This window comes from Rhinoderma darwinii, chromosome 2, assembly GCF_050947455.1.
Source record: "Rhinoderma darwinii isolate aRhiDar2 chromosome 2, aRhiDar2.hap1, whole genome shotgun sequence".
NCBI classification, from domain to species: Eukaryota; Metazoa; Chordata; class Amphibia; order Anura; family Rhinodermatidae; genus Rhinoderma; species Rhinoderma darwinii.
The window spans coordinates 319,726,806-319,743,597 of NC_134688.1; the positions used below are offsets into that span (position 1 = coordinate 319,726,806).

At 42.7% G+C, this 16,792-nt stretch overlaps 1 protein-coding gene across 2 annotated transcripts in view; it reads right to left on the bottom strand.

The window, feature by feature from the left end:
* Positions 1-644: 644 nt before the first annotated feature.
* CCND3 (cyclin D3) overlaps positions 645-16,792 on the bottom strand; it is a 171,355-nt gene continuing 155,207 nt past the window's right edge. For both annotated transcript variants that reach the window (XM_075853592.1, XM_075853593.1), the window contains 3 exons: positions 9,978-10,137; positions 8,473-8,609; positions 645-1,710 (listed from right to left, as the gene is read on the bottom strand). In XM_075853592.1, the coding sequence (XP_075709707.1) occupies positions 1,651-1,710; positions 8,473-8,609; positions 9,978-10,137 (357 nt within the window). In that variant the 3' untranslated portion in view covers positions 645-1,650. The remainder of the gene's footprint in view (positions 1,711-8,472; positions 8,610-9,977; positions 10,138-16,792) is intronic.

Sequence of the window (16,792 nt, forward strand, 5' to 3'; positions counted from 1 at the left end):
TACTGGTCCTTTTTCTCACCCTCCATCCAAAAGATCCAGAACCCAGGTCAACTCAGATTCAGTCTGGTCCAATCCTCACACCCTTCTTAAACATTTTGAGTTAGATGTGTTTGCTTCCAAATATATGGACTTTTGGAAGAAAGTCTTACATTCTGTTGTCCCTCTTTATTTTGCATTTATCCCCTTCTGCTATCCAGGTGGCGAAATGTAAAGGTAGAATTATGCCTTTGGTTTCCACCACAATTTGGAGTTCACCATGGCAGCACCGGTTTTAAATTCTCTCCCTCTTTTGTAAATATTATTGAAATACATTTTATTACAAGTGTATCTGTAGTAATTTAGAAAAACACTGGGGAAGAGGGAGAGGCTTTCTACCTTCCTGTTTCTATAAGGATCAAGGGGCAATCTCCGGTGGTGCTGTCATCGTGGATGAGAATCGAATTATCAATAAGGTAGAAATCAAGCCTCAATCGTATTTTATTTTATTTTTTAATTGGGAAAGGTTTGCCTGCTTTGACCTGTATTATTCGTATCTCAATGCAGCCCAAGACGTCATCAATATGACTGGTTTGTGTCTTTATCTCAAATGATATGACTCTTGCACAGGCCGATAATACTGGTATAATAGAATAAAGCCACATTGCTAGATTAATAAGATTTATTTCAAGCAACATTTTGAGAAGACTCATTTACATAGAGCTTAACTGCCAAAAATGTCAGTCTAAACCATAAACGTCTTTCTCACAAGATAGTTTGACATATTGGAATGTTTAAGCCACATAATGTGTACTTGGAAGATAAAGGAACATCCGAGTATTATAAATGCATTAAAACAAAAGGCTATATTTGTTAGGCTATATAAGCAACATAAAAAAAAAAAATGCAACTAGTTAGTTAGCCATGTGCCTCCGAACTAGGGCTGGAGTTTGTTACTCCGGGCACTAAACCCTGCTTTCTAAATTGCCCACCATCATCAGTAAATTATCTGCTAGATAGAGAAGGACTAAGAAGAGTAAGGGTATGTTCACACGCAAACTCAAACGTCTGAAAATACGGAGCTGTTTTCAAGGGAAAACAGCTCCTGATATTCAGACGTTTTTTAAGCCACTCACATTTTTCACGGCCGTTTTTTTGAGCTGTTTTTCTATGGAAAAGGGCTCCAAAAGCGTCCAAAAAGTGACCTGCACTTCTTTTTCGCGGCCGTTTTATTATGCAGCCGTTTTGAAAAACAGCCGCCGGAAGTGAACGCCGTTTTGCCCACTGCAATCAATGGGCAGATGTTTGGAGGCGTTCTGCTTCCGATTTATTTTCTATTTTTTTTGCCCGTTTTCGGGTGTTTACGGCCCGAAAAACGGACGAAAATAGGCAGTGTGAACATACCCTTAGAAATAATTGTATAAATTATTTTTCTTCTACCCTGTAAGATACAGATGATTTTGCAGTCTTCATCTCTTTTTTTTTTTTTTTTTAACCCTCCTCCAATGCAAACATTACTCGAATCAATCAAAAGAGAAAAACAGAACTTTTTTTTTAGGTTACATGAATTTCTAACTTAATCAACCTACTTATTAATAAACTATTACAATGATGTGAATGTTCTAAACAATCCTTGGTAAGTTACTAATGACAGGGATTCACATGAGAATGATCTCACTGCATCTGTACATACAAGGAACTGTCCATTTCAGCTTGGCAAGCCAGGAACTCATCCTGTTGAAAGAAAATAGTATAACATTAATGTTTAATCCATTGCACAAAGGGAATGAGTATTTAGAGATACTAACATGTTCTGCCTGCTTTCTCTGATGCCTCCACTCTTTTAGCCACTTAAATCACTGAAATGTTCATACCATGTCAGATCAGATTCTGCACAGTAACGCAAAAATAGGCAAAATGGTACCAAAAGTGAGTTCTTATGCATAGGCCTGTATTATGGCGCCGTAATAGGACTGCTATAGAGGTGCATGAGTACTATACTGTACTACTGATTTCATATGGAGATATTTCTTATTCTGTACAACTCTAAAAATCAGATGTCCTATGTACGGCACCCCACGGAGGCTGTACAGCCTCCGCGCACAGGGCTTTGCCTGTCCTAAGGTACTATTCCAGAGGTCTCAAACACGCGTCCTGCGGGGCACCATAGCCCACTCGGGAGAGAGCACAGTCCTTTTTCCCCCATTGGATCATGGGTGGTAGATGAGCAATGGCCACACAGCCCCCTGTAGATAGCGAGAGACACACACGTACACACACACACACGTACACACACACACACACGTACACACACACACACACACACACACACCACCCCCCCCCCCACTGTTGACAGCGCTACATTCCCCCAGGGGACCTCCCAAATGTCCCGGATTCTTGGTGGGATTCCGCCGTCCTGGGCGTATGTCCTGCTGTCAACTGTATCTGCATCCTCAGGATGCGTCACGTCCCTGCTTCAGCATTAGTTCGGAGCGGAGGAGCAGAGGGAGCTCCTCCACTTGCTGAGGACTCCCCAGGCACAGCGCTACTTTAAGCCCTTGACCTATATGGATCACGTTAGTGGCTACTCCTGGAGCAGAATCCTGACGACCGTGACATCAGGGATTCCCTCTAGGAGCGGAACCCCTGGCCTATGCTCTGGCAGGGATTCCACTCATAGAGGCAGTCCCAATGGCGCTATCTACAGGGGGGTGGTGATATCTTCAAAGGGGTGTGGCACTATCTACGGAGGGCACTGTGCCATTATCTAGGGAGGGCAGAGTGGCATTATCTGTGGAGGGCACTGTGGCATTATCTACAGAGGGCAGAGTGGCAATATCGACAGAGGGCACTGTGGCACTATCTAAGAAGGGGCTTTCCAATCTTGACATTCTTGTGTCTGCCAAAAGCTGCCAACTGAGCCGCCAGACTGCATTTAGCGACACAAACTTTAGCGAACACATGGAGAAAACTCGCAAATTTCCGGTAAGTTTAAACCTAGCGGTATTATTATAATAATGTAGTAGTGTTATAGTAATGTAGTATTTTTTATAGTAGTTCATATAGCTAATTCATTAACAATAATTCTGTATATATTAAACTTGAAAGTAATGCGGCCCGTCAACTTCAAATCTTTTCTATGTGCGGCCCATTTATTTGGCAGAGTTTGAGACCCCTGATCTAATCAGAGGACATGCCTATTATTGATTATTACTCACAGAAAGTTTGTTAGCATGGGAATAGGAACAATTCCTTAAATTCTCCATAATGGAGTTTCACTTTAAACTAATGCTAATATTTTACTAGTGGTAACCGTTCCTACCAGGAAGGTTTTAATGCAGCTTTGGCATTATGGCATGTATAAGCCAAGTCTCTAAAATTATCGAAATTATGTTAGAAAAATAATTAAAGGAACGGTGTCCTGAATTATTTATTTATTTTTATAAATGTAGATGTTTTTATTTAATAAAATATATTGACTTTATTTTTTTACACGCAGTGTTTTTTTATTTTTATTAACACTTTCTTACTTTACTGGGGGCTGCCATGTTTTATTTCATCTGTGGATGTGTCTCTTAACGACACATACACAGATGAAATATGGCAGCTACAGTGCATAGGACATAATGAACGGCTCCCGTTTAGGCTGGGTTCACACGACCTATTTCAGACGTAAACGAGGCGTATTATGCCTCGTTTGACGTCTGAAAATAGGGCTACAATACGTCGGCAAACATCTGCCCATTCATTTGAATGGGTTTGCCGACGTATTGTGCAGACGACCTGTAATTTATGTGTCGTCGTTTGACAGCTGTCAAATGACGACGCATAAATTGACTGCCTCGGCAAAGAAGTACAGGGCACTTCTTTGCAACGTAATTTGAGCCGTTCTTCATTGAAATCAATGAAGAGCAGCTCAAGATATACGAGCGTCACAGACGCCTCGTATATTACGAGGAGGAGCATTTACGGCTGAAACGACGCAGCTGTTTTCTTCTGAAAACAGGCTGTCATTTCAGCCGTAAAAGCCAGCTAGCGTGTGAACATACACTTACTGCGTCCTCCGCTTCTGCTGCCTCACTCTGTACTGTGCAAGCGCAGTTCAGAGCGACCCAGCATAGAAGCTGGTTTGTAGGAGGAAGACCGGCGGCATTTTGAAGACCGGCCACACTGCAGGTAAGGTGTGAGTGTCTATCTCTCTCTCGCGGCCCCCCCTCGCGACTCCCCCACACCTGCTGTAATTGTGTGTGTGTACGGCAGAGGTGTGCGTGCATGAGGCAGAGCTGTGTGTGTGGCAGAGCTGTGTGTACAGAGCGCTGTGTGTACAGAGCGCTGTGTGTGTGTGTGTGTGTGTGTGTGTGTGTGTGCGCGCGCGCGCGCGGCAGAGCTCTGTGTGTGTGTGTGCGGCAGAACTGTGGGGTAGGGGTTGTGTGCAGGGTGCCTGTGGGGGGGGTTGTGTGATGGGGGGGCGTGTGTGTGGCGGGGGTTGTGTGATAGTGTGTGCGTATAGGGTCCTCTAGTATTTATTGTGGGGAGAAGACAGAAGTCGCTGTAGGTGAGTATAAGTATTTATATTTTTCATATTACTAACTTTATTTATTTTGTTTTGCAGGTTCCGTTGGCCATATTGGACTACATCGTAGATTCGTTGGACTACTGCGATCTACGTTTTTTTAATAAAACTGTTAACGAGGATTGTGTGGGGGAGTTTTTATTTCAACAAAAATATTTTCTTATGTCTCTGTGTTTTTTGATACTTTATTAGCACCTTAGTAATGGCAGTTGTCTGATTGACGACGTCCATTACTAAGGTGGGGCTAAGTGTTAGCCAGTAAAAAGCTAGCGCTAACCCCCCATTATTACCCCGGTACCCACCTCCACCAGGGGAATCGGGAAGAGCCAGGTACAATCCAGTACCTTGCCGTCTGTTGTGGTGGCCGTACTATTAGAGAAAGGGCCAGAAACTGTGGTAATGCTAGGCTGCTGGTGCTATGTTGTATCTGGCTGGTTTTTAGCTCTTCCAGGCCTGATAGTCCCAGCCTGCGGCCGCCCCAGTGCCCGACTATCACTACAGATGGTCGTGTACTGGATCGTACCCGACTCCTCCTGATACCCCTGGTGGCTGTGGGTACCGGGGTAATAATGGGGGTTAGTTGCAGCCTTTTTACTGGCTAACATTAAGCCCCGCCTTGACGTTGCCAAACAGACAACTGGCATTACTAAGGTGGTAATAAAGTATTAAAAAAACAGACATAAGACAATATTTTTATTGAAATAAAAACTCCACACAATCCTTGCTAACCATTTTATTTAAACAGAAACCGTAGATCATCGCAGTAGTCCACCGAACTTACGATGTAGCCCAATGGGTCCAGCGGAACCTGCAAAAAACAAAGTTAGGCCTCAAGCACACTGACCCATTCATTTCTATGGGGCCATGCACACTTCCCTTTTATTTGCGTTTTTTTTTTTTTGCAGTTTTTGTGTGCGCTTTCTGCAAGTTTTTGGGCATGTAGTTAGGACTCCCACTGACTCTGGGAACATTTGGCGCATTTTATGCACCAAATAATTGATCGAACGCTTCTTCTTTACCCAATACGTTTTTTAAAAAACGCTTGCTCACCCATTGATGTAAACAGGAATCTTAATCAAGCGTTTGACGACTTTTTCCACGTGTTTTTGGGACGATTCTTGTGTACACTTTTTGCCGCATAATTAGGACTCCCATTGACTATAGGAACATTTGGCACGTTTTACGTGCAAAGGAATTGACTCGACACTTCTTTATTTACATAAGGCGGTTTTTAAAAACGCGTGGGTAAAAAAGCTTGTATGTAAATGAAAAGCATAATTAAGCAATTTTTGATGCAGTTTTTGGCACGTAAAATGCGAAAAAAAAACCTCATCAAATAAACGCCGTGTGAACCTGTCAACTGAAAAGTCATTCACCAAAGAGGCTTCCCTCTTGACTTACATCATTCTTAGCCATTTGGAGTGTCCTATAGCTTCTACCAGCTGCATTGTGAAAGATCTCCCAAAATGGGAGCAGGACAATGCTTAGCAATTTGAAGACCCTTTTTCCTGGCTTGTAGCCAAAAATAGGGAGGGGGGGGGGTGAGATTTCCTCCCACATTTACAGCAGCTGTGAGTCAGCTTGCTTTCCCTTATTCACATTGCTGTCATTCTGGGAAGTGCTCCCTCTGGTGGCCAACATAGGAAAACATGTCAAATTATTATTTCATTTTTAATACTTCCGACCATGTGGAAGAAAAAAAAATGCATAAAAATACTTAAAAAATCAAATAAAAATAAGTAACTTATTTAAAAAAAAAAATTTCATTCACGACACATTCCCTTTAAAGGGGGTTGCCCTGTAAGGACAATGCATGTGCATATGCCCTATGTGCAAACAGCAGCTCTTGCTCCGGCGGACTCGGGCCATCCAAGCATTACATGGATGATCATTCATCTGAATGACAGTCATGTATTACTACATTTCCCATGCAGTGACCCTAGCAGGGAAAATGTCTGGCTAGCTGTTTGCCAGGGAGATGTGTGAGACAACCCCTTTATATGGCTACTAAAGCAACATCAGTTTCCCTTTTTATATCATGTTTCAGTAGGTAGTAGAATGATTCACTTGTAAGAATATGTGCAGGAAAATATGATTTTGCCAAAGGGAAAAAGAAGGCCCTATTTTCCAGCTACATAAACAAAAAAATGTTTATTTATACTTAAAATATAACTTTTATTAGGTACTTCTAAACAAAACAAGCCATACACTATTTAACCAACGTTAGCTGACAGTGTATATAGTTAGTAGGGCACATTGCCAGAGCATACTGAGTAGGTACTCTGGCAGTGTGCCCTACTATCCATACATTGGCTACTTTTAATAGTGTGTTTATGTTTTGTTTAGAAGTACCTAATAAAAGTTATATTTTAAGTATAAATAAACATATTTTTTGTTTATGTAGCTGGAAAATAGGGCCTTCTTTTTCCCTTTGGCAAAATAGTATTTTCTTGAATGGTTCATGTGCCCGCCAGCTGCTAGGGTCTTTCGAGTGTCCCACAGGAAAATATGATGTTACAAAGGAACTGTATAAAACTGAAGGCTAAATCCTGAATTAGTGGAAGAAACAGGGTTTCCAACTACTCAATGTATAAATACCAAACCCATCAATAAAGGCTTATGGTATCAAGGGTATCTTTATATACATTATGGGGGGTTATCTCATAAATACAACTTCTGTCCAAATGGCTTATTAGAGTATATAGACGTCATAGAGTGGGATGCCTATATTTAAATGGCCGCCATGTAACGCTACATTTGCCCTGCAGTGGATTCTGCATTGGAAATGTGTGGGTCAGACTTGACCCCTTATGAAAATAACGATGAATCGCTAAGTAATATACAAGCAGCAGTAAGATCAGCTTAATTTAAAGAGGCTCTGTCACCAGATTTTGCAACCCCTATCTGCTATTGCAGCAGATAGGCGCTGCAATGTAGATTACAGTAACGTTTTTATTTTTAAAAAACGAGCATTTTTGGCCAAGTTATGGCCATTTTTGTATTTATGCAAATGAGGCTTGCAAAAGTACAACTGGGCGTGTTGAAAAGTAAAAGTACAACTGGGCGTGTATTATGTGCGTACATCGGGGCGTGTTTACTACTTTTACTAGCTGGGCGTTCTGACGAGAAGTATCATCCACTTCTCTTCAGAACGCCCAGCTTCTGGCAGTGCAGATCTGTGACGTCACTCACAGGTCCTGCATCGTGTCGGCCACATCGGCACCAGAGGCTACAGTTGATTCTGCAGCAGCATCAGCGTTTGCAGGTAAGTAGCTACATCGATTTACCTGCAAACGCCGATGCTGCTGCAGAATCATCTGTAGCCTCTGGTGCCGATGTGTCCTCGCTCGTCTGACACGATGCAGGACCTGGGGAAGTGACGTCACAGCGTGATCTCTCGAGAACACGCTGTGTGTCTGCACTGCCAGAAGCTCGGCGTTCTGAAGAGAAGTGGATGATACTTCTATACACAACGCCCAGCTAGTAATAGTAGTAAACACGCCCCGATGTAACACACATAATACACGCCCAGTTGTACTTTTGCAAGCCTCATTTGCATAGATACGAAAATGGTCATAACTTGGCCAAAAATGCTCGTTTTTTAAAAATAAAAATGTTACTGTAATCTACATTGCAGCGCCTATCTGCTGCAATAGCAGATAGGGGTTGCAAAATCTGGTGACAGAGCCTCTTTAAAAAAAAAAAGGGTTGTCTTTCTAAGTCGCCTTTAATCCAGCTCCTGACAATACAATTTAGATCATATTGCCTAAAAGAGCATTTAGGTTTCAAAAGTGGGGATATTATGTCAGGATTTCATATGTATCCAACAGTCTATCAAAAATGATAATCTAGCATTTTACCGATCCAGAGCAATACAGCTTCGCAAAATGTTTCTGAATATTGTATTGTTGCCTATTACTCACCGTAGTTGTATCAGTAAGTGCTGACAGAAAGGTATACAAATCTTCTGCAGGAGATACAACGAACCCAAAATCCTGCATTGCTTTTGAAATGCAAACTCCTGTTATTGTCGATGGTGCAAATTTGGAGAGATTACAGTCTGTGCAAATACAAAATAATGGAAAAAATTCATAAATCAGTGTACCTATACTTTCAAGAAACTTTTGACATATCATAGTGACATGTCAGAAGTTTTGTTCGGTGGGGGTCCGAGCAGTGAAACCCTCAACGATCGCTAAAACGAAGAGGCAGAATTGCTCAGGTGCGCGCTGTTCCGCTTTTTTTTCTGGTCAGCTTTCCTCAGAAAGCCGAGCGAGTCATGTACAGGCTCAATAGAAAGTCTACGAGTCCGTACACCTCTCGCTCAGCTTTCCTCAGAAAGCCGAGCAGAAATTAAGTGGCATAACGCTCACTTGAGCGCATCTGCCGTTTCATTTAAGTGATCGGTGGGGGTCTCCGTGCTCGGACCCACACTAATCAAAACTTCTGACGTTACTATGATATGTCAAAAGTTCTTTGAAAGTATAGGTACACTTTAAAGAGGCTCTGTCACCAGATTTTGCAACCCCTATCTGCTATTGCAGCAGATAGGCGCTGCACTGTAGATTACAGTAACGTTTTTATTTTAAAAAAACGAGCATTTTTGGCCAAGTTATGACCATTTTTGTATTTATGCAAATGAGGCTTGCAAAAGTTCAAGTTGGCGTCTATTATGTGCGTACATCGGGGCGTTTTTACTACTTTTACTAGCTGGGCGTTCTGACGAGAAGTATCATCCACTTCTCTTCAGAACGCCCAGCTTCTGGCAGTGCAGACACACAGCGTGTTCTCGAGAGATCACGCTGTGACGTCACTCACTTCCTGCCCCGGGTCCTGCATCGTGTCGGAACCAGAGGCTACAGTTGATTCTGCAGCAGCATCAGCGTTTGCAGGTAAGTAGCTACATCGACTTACCTGCAAACGCCGATGCTGCTGCAGAATCAACTGTAGCCTCTGGTGCCGATGTGTCCTCGCTCGTCCGACACGATGCAGGACCTGGGGCAGGAAGTGAGTGACGTCACCGCGTGATCTCTCGAGAACACGCTGTGTGTCTGCACTGCCAGAAGCTGGGCGTTCTGAAGAGAAGTGGATGATACTTCTCGTCAGAACGCCCAGCTAGTAAAAGTAGTAAAAACGCCCCGATGTAACGAACACAATACACGCCCAGTTGGACTTTTACTTTAAACACGCCCAGTTGGACTTTAGCAAGCCTCATTTGCATAAATACAAAAATGGTCATAACTTGGCCAAAAATGCTCGTTTTTAAAAAATAAAAACGTTACTGTAATCAACATTGCAGCGCCTATCTGCTGCAATAGCAGATAGGGGTTGCAAAATCTGGTGACAGAGCCTCTTTAAGTAACGTGAGATATTGACAACTCTACAAAGAGGCTGAGTACAGAAGACAAATCTGAAGGCCTTTACATACCAGTATAGCAGAGTGTTGCATATGATCCAGCATTTTTTCGTAAGGAGGCTCGCATTTCCAAGGAACAAAATACTCTTTCCAACATGTGATCAAGGAAGTTATGTGATATTATGACTTCTAAATCCCAGTGCAAAATGTTAAGGATGAAGGGTTCCCATTCCTGCAGAAGAGGGAGTAACTCATTTTAGTGAACATAAGATACTAAAGCATGCAAAAATAAGAAATTGTCCCAGAACGGAATAACCGAAACTGAAGAAAGATATGAAAATCCACCTATTCACATTTTTATCTTATCACTGGATTATGTATAACTGTTGTTAGAATTTTGTTTCCATAAATAAGTAGTACATTAAACTTTGTTGTATACTGTATCTTTAGTAAGGTTTAGTGAAATCTTCCCTTATATCCTACCAGCAGCACAATATTAGGGTATTTCTGCCACTGTAAGCTGGTAGGACAGATGAGAATAATTAAATCAAAAACTTTATTAAACTCCTTAGTGACCACCAATACGACTTTCCATGGTGGTTACTAACGGGCCTAAGGCTAGGCCACCGCCTTTTCATGGCAGCCTAGTCTAAGTCCTGTACAGGTGTCCTGCATCTAAATGGTTTACAGAGGGGGGGGGGCTTCCTCTGACACCCATCGGTAGCCCACATATGCAATAGCGGGCTGCCATGGCAGTCGGCGGTGGGCCTGACAAAGGCCTATAGGCCTGCCATGGCTATATGACTATTAGGTAGTGCCAGAGGCAGGGCCTAAGGCCTTACTCACATGAACATATTTAATCTCCGTGTGCTGTTCATTTAAATAACTGACAGCACATTAACCAATGCAATTAAATTCAGCTATTTACACATCTCGTGTTTCTTTACGGAGTGAGTGTACGTTGAATGAATCTCACCGCATGTCCTATTCTAGATTGTTTTGCGGACCATGTTGCCCATTAAGTCAATGGGTGCGTGAAGACATCCGTGTGCTGTCAGTGTTTCACGCGTCTGTTGCTAAATAAATGCAGAAAAATAAAAGTAAAACCAGGAAGTGCTTGCAGAGGAGAAACACGGAAACCACACTGATGCAACACGGATGGTCACATACATGAAAATGTACCCGTGTTTTGCAGATGCAAATCGGACACGCTCATGTCAATAAGGCCTAATAGATTGTCTGTCAATTTACACTGACAGGCAATAATGCTTTTACCAAAGCATTATACTGTATAAGCGATAAAAAGATGGCAGAGTGAGGTCCCCTACTGGGACTAAAAATAATACTGTTAAATGAAAATTATTAAAAAAGGTGAACAGTACAAAAAAATAAAACATTTCCATAAATAGCGGTTTTATTTGGTAAAAGTGTAAACAATATTTTTAAAAAACCACATTATTTCTGCGTAATGACCCGCACAGTTAACATGTTATTAAAACCGCTAGGTGAATACCGTAAGTGTACCGACCCATAGAATAAATAAAGGTAACATGTTACTTATATTTACGCCGCACGATGAACGGTGTAAATTTAAACCGCATAGCACAATGGTGGAATTGCTGTTTTTTTCCCCCATTTTCACCAAAAAAAACTTCATAAAATTTCATAAAAAATTATATGTATCCCCCAAAAAAAAACTAAAAAATGCTTGGTCAATAACACCTAAAATAGGCTGGTCACTAAGGGGTTAATTGAACTCAACCCAATACTATAAAGACTTTTTTTCCTGTCCTTTGCACAGAAAATGCAGTTACACTTTGGTGTATTCTTTTTTCCTTCTTATGTGCTTCCTGTGGTAGCATATATACTTTTATTGTGTCAATCACGCCTACCACTGCCCCTGTGTGCAGCCAGGGATTTAGGCCCCATGCCCACTTCCGTTTTTTCCCTCAGGGTGCTAGCCGGTTTTTTGACGGCTAGCACCCTGACCCATTCATTTCAATCGGGCCATGCACACTTGAGCTTTTTTGACGGTCCCATCGTTCCGTTCCGACAAAAGTAGAGCATGTCCTACTTTGGTCCGAGATTCCGTGACGGTGGGGACCATACAACTCAATGGGTCCGTCAAAAAAACTGAAGGCACACGGAAGGCATACATGTGCCGTCCGTGTGACGGAGCCGTTGCCTAGCAATGGCCGGGAGGGCAGAAGTACACGTAGAGAGAGATATTGCACTGCACTAATCGGCAGGCCCTTCTCTCTATCCAGCATTGATTGAGAGAAGAGGCTGCTGATCAGTGCTGGATAGAGAGCAATAGCGATAGAAAAAAAAAAGTTCATGCGTACCCCGGCCATTGTCTTGGTGACGCTTCCAGTATGATCACCCTAGATGACACGGCAGTTCATGTGACCGCTGCAGCCTGTGATTGGCTGCAGTGGTCACTTCGGATGAAACGTCATCTCAGGAAGCCGGACTGGAGGAAGAAGCAGGGAGTTCTGGGTAAGTATAAACTTATTTTTTTCTGAGTTGGGGCTTTTGAAGGAAACATTAGAAATCTATATTGTTTTTTTTTTTTCTTTATCAAAGTTTATTAAATTTTCAATACAAACAAATAACAACTTCAATGCATTTGAACAAGTGGCAGTTCAACTGAACCACTTTACATGAAATTTTTGCATACAATGCAAATGTTATACATAAAGAGCATATACATTGTCGGCATCAAAAAGTGTACATTAGCGTAAGAATCATTCAATGAGGAACAAATAAGCACAGAAGAATTTGTACAATATAATCAATCTGATGTATTATATAATATAGTGAAAAAAAATAAAATAAAATAAGAGACGGGGGGGGGGGGAAGAAAAACAAAGAAAACGGAAGAAGGAAGGACCGCGGGACAGGTAAGGTATATAGTGGGGAGGGGGGCCTCCACTCAAGACGTACGGACACCCAAGAAGATTTAGGTGTGTTCTTCCAGCCAACGTGGAAGGGCTTCGCTTTCTGCAAACAGAATCCAGCTCCTCCATGTAGCCATGAATCTGTCTCGTTTGCCATTGTCCCCTGCCAGGAGGACTTCCATACTCATGATCTGAGTTAATTCGGTAACCCATTCACGAAGAGAGGGGCATCTCGTGGATTTCCAATGTCTAGGAATCACGCACCTAGCTACAGTGAGAAAGTGTCTGAAAATACCTTTTTTCAAGGCTGTGACGTTGCCTGGCAAAAGGGACAGTAGTCCAATGGCAGGTTCAATAGGAGTCTGGGAATCAAACAGCACATTATATAGTTCGAATATGTTAGTCCAAAATGGAGATAATATGGGACATTCCCACCATATGTGCAACATGGTTCCCAAAGCGGAAAGGCAGCGCCAACATTGGTCAGACACGGAGGGAAAAGCTTTATGTAACAAGACCGGGTATCGATACCAACGGTTGAGAATTTTAAAATTATTTTCCTGTGCGTAACAGGCTGATGGCAGTTTATGTGTGAGCAAAAAATTTTTTTGCCAATCCTCCTCCTGTATGTGCAACCCCAATTCGCGCTCCCACGCCTGTACATATCTAAGTTGAGACAGCTCAGAGCAGTCACGTAGAAAGACGTGCATTGTTGATAACAATTTAGTCGGCATGGAGGGTATCAGTAGGAAGACTTACAGTGCTGTTTTGTCTAAGGTGATAGCCTCATTGTCTGGGAAAGAGGAAATGTATGCCCTAAACTGTAGATACTCCATCCAAGATAGTCTTTTGTGAGGACACGATTCCCTCAAGGACAGTAAAGTGGGGAGCTCATGAGTTTCAGTGAGTGTGGAAGCGAGTCTGACATTGTCCTGTTTCTTCCAAGAAAGAAATTCCTCGACTCCCACTGCCGGTGTAAAGTCTGGATTGTCAAATAAAGGAGTGAAAGGACCAGGACAATGGGTTAGATTAAGGGCCGCTGCCTCCCTGTCCCAAGCCACTAAAAAATTTTGAGTTAACGCTGGTAGCAGAGGTATTTCTGAGCTGTTTGGCCATCCATGGGAGAGATGTTCGTCGTAAAGGGGAAATTTCAAATTCCAAACGAACCCATTGTTTGTGTGTATATGATCTAAACTAGTCAGCGATTCTCATCAACAATGCTGCAGAGTGGTATTTTTTAAAATCTGGTAGCCCCGCCCCTCCCTCCGATTTTGGTTTGCAGAGCACTTTCAGGCTTATTCTGTGTTTTTTAGGTCCCCAAATAAATTTATTTATGCTTCTATGTAACTGACGGAAGTAGGGTTGAGCTGCCAGAATCGGGACCGTCTGAAATAGATATAAAAATCTAGGTAAAATGGCCATTTTTACCGCATTGATTCGGCCAAACCAAGAAAGGCGAGCCGAAGAATACTGCTCCACGTCTTTCATTGTGCGATGCAATAAAGAGGTGTAGTTCAGACGGAACAACTCTGTCAAATCCGTTGGAATATTGATTCCCAGATACTTTAGAGATTCTTGCTGCCATTTGAATGGGAAATTTTGTTTTAAGTGTTCAACCAACTCACTGCTGAGGGAGACATTTAAAGCTTCAGTTTTAGAGTAGTTGACTTTGAAATTGCTGAGCTGGCTAAAACGTTCGAATTCCTTAAAGGGACAGTGTCACCAAAATTTTTTTTTTTATATCCGTTTTATGTTAGTGTTTTATTAAAAACGTTTATATTTATTTGTGTGTTTGTGTGTTACTTTTTTCTATTTTTACACTTTTTCTTCCCTATGGGGGCTGACATTTTTTTTTTCCATTTCTGTATGTGTCGATTAACGACACATACAGACATGGAATACGGCAGCTCCAGTCCCATAGGGACTGCGAACGGGGCCCGTTCCATCCACTATGGTGTACGCCGTGTGTGTGTGGGGACGGCGCATGCGCCGCTCCCACACAGTCCGATTTGAAATGCACGCCGTCCGGCGCCATTTTCCTGTGGACCGGAAGTCGCGGCCGGGCAGTAAGATTACTACTTCCGGTCGCGGCTTCCGGACTTGTGCACATGGAGCAGCAGACGGAGCGGACGGACCGGAGGGAGCGGCGGCGACTGGAGCAGGTAAGTGATTTCTATGTATGTTCGTGTTTCAGTGTGTTTTACTAGTGTATGTAAACCTTCTACACTGTGTGTTAGCTCAAAAAATGGCGACACAGTGTAGGAGGTTAGACCGTTCAAACCCCTCGTTTCTCCCGACACTAGCCAGGATAAAGGAGGGGGGGATTCTGAGAGCTCACTAGAGCGAGGGATTTTTTCCCAATTTTGCAGCATAAAGCAATGTGGTTGCTTTACCACATGCAATGCTGCAATTTTGGGAATTGCTCCATCTAGTGACCAGTGCTGGGAAATATTATAAATTGAATCCAATTTATAATAATTCCTGACTCGTGAAAAAAATTATTAACACTAATTATTTAACTAAAAAAAAACAAACATGTTTTGCTGGCAACACATTCCCTTTAAGGATGGATGGCAAAGTCACAATAGGTTCAGTTACATACAAGAGGAGGTCATCTGCATATAAGGCAAGTTTGGTATGCATTGATCTCACTTTTATTTCTTTTATGGAAGAGTTTTTCCGCAATGCACTAGCCAAATGTTCCGTGGTGAGAACGTATAAAATAGGGGATAACGGGCATCCCTGTCTGGTACCATTTGAAATGTGCAGTGGATCTGATAATAGCCCATTCACGCGAACCCTGGCTGTAGGTTTTGTATATAAAGACATTATTTTTCCAAGCATATTGTTACCCAAACCGATTTGTGACAATGCCCTCCCAAGGAATTGCCAGCTTACCCTGTCAAACGCCTTTTCGGCGTCCACAGAGAGCAGGCATGTAGGGATCCGTTGTCGTTGTGCATAAGACATGAGAAGGATGGTCTTGTTTGTATTGTCTCTTGCCTCTCGTCCCTTAACGAATCCCACCTGATCATCATGGATGAGAGACGGTAAGATCGGAGACATGTGTGATGCAATGATCTTCGCAAATAATTTGACATCTACGTTGATCAGTGAAATCGGGCGGAAGTTAGGGCAAGACGTAGGGTCTTTCCCCGGTTTTGGTAGCAATGTGATGTGTGCCTCAAGCGACTGTTGGGCGAAACCGCATGTTGGAGTGATGGAGTTGAAAACCCTTGTTAAAAAAGGAATTAGAAACTCTTGGAATGTTTTGTAAAATTTGTTATTGAAACCATCAGGTCCCGGACTCTTTCCCAATGGAGAGTCCTTAAAAGCTTGCAGCACTTCGTCCTCCGTGAAATCGGACTCTAACATGTCAGAGTCTGCATGGGAAAGAGTAGGGACTGGAGTCTCCCTCAAGTACTCGTCTATTTTGGACTGTAGTGTTTCAACCGGGATGTCATCTAAGCTACCTTTAATGTTGTATAGGGAAGAATAGTATTGTTGAAAACCCATAGTGATGTCCTTGGGATCAGAAGCCACCTGCCCTGATGCTGTGTGTAATTTAGGGATATATGCAGCCTGTGATCTGGGATGCAGCGCCCTTGCGAGAGGTCGTCCGCATTTGTCAGCGAGTTCATAAAAGTACTTCCGATTCCTGTCTCTATACCTCGTGTAGGTTTGGTCGAGCAGTTCCCTGAGTTGGTTCCTAGCGAGGCCGAGTTCTGATAGTGTAGTGAGGAGTTGCGTGCGTTTATGTTGGGTCTCAAGGACGTTAATCTTCTCTAATAATTTAGTAATTTGGGCTCCTTTCTCCCTTTTCAGGCGTGACCCATGTTGGATGAGAACTCCTCTTAACACACATTTCAACGCCTCCCATTGCAGTGGTAAGGCTGTTGTGTCAGCTGTATGTTTAAGGGCAGATTCAGACGAACGTTGCGTTTTTGCGCGCGCAAACAACGCGGCGTTTTGAGCGCGCAAAAACCA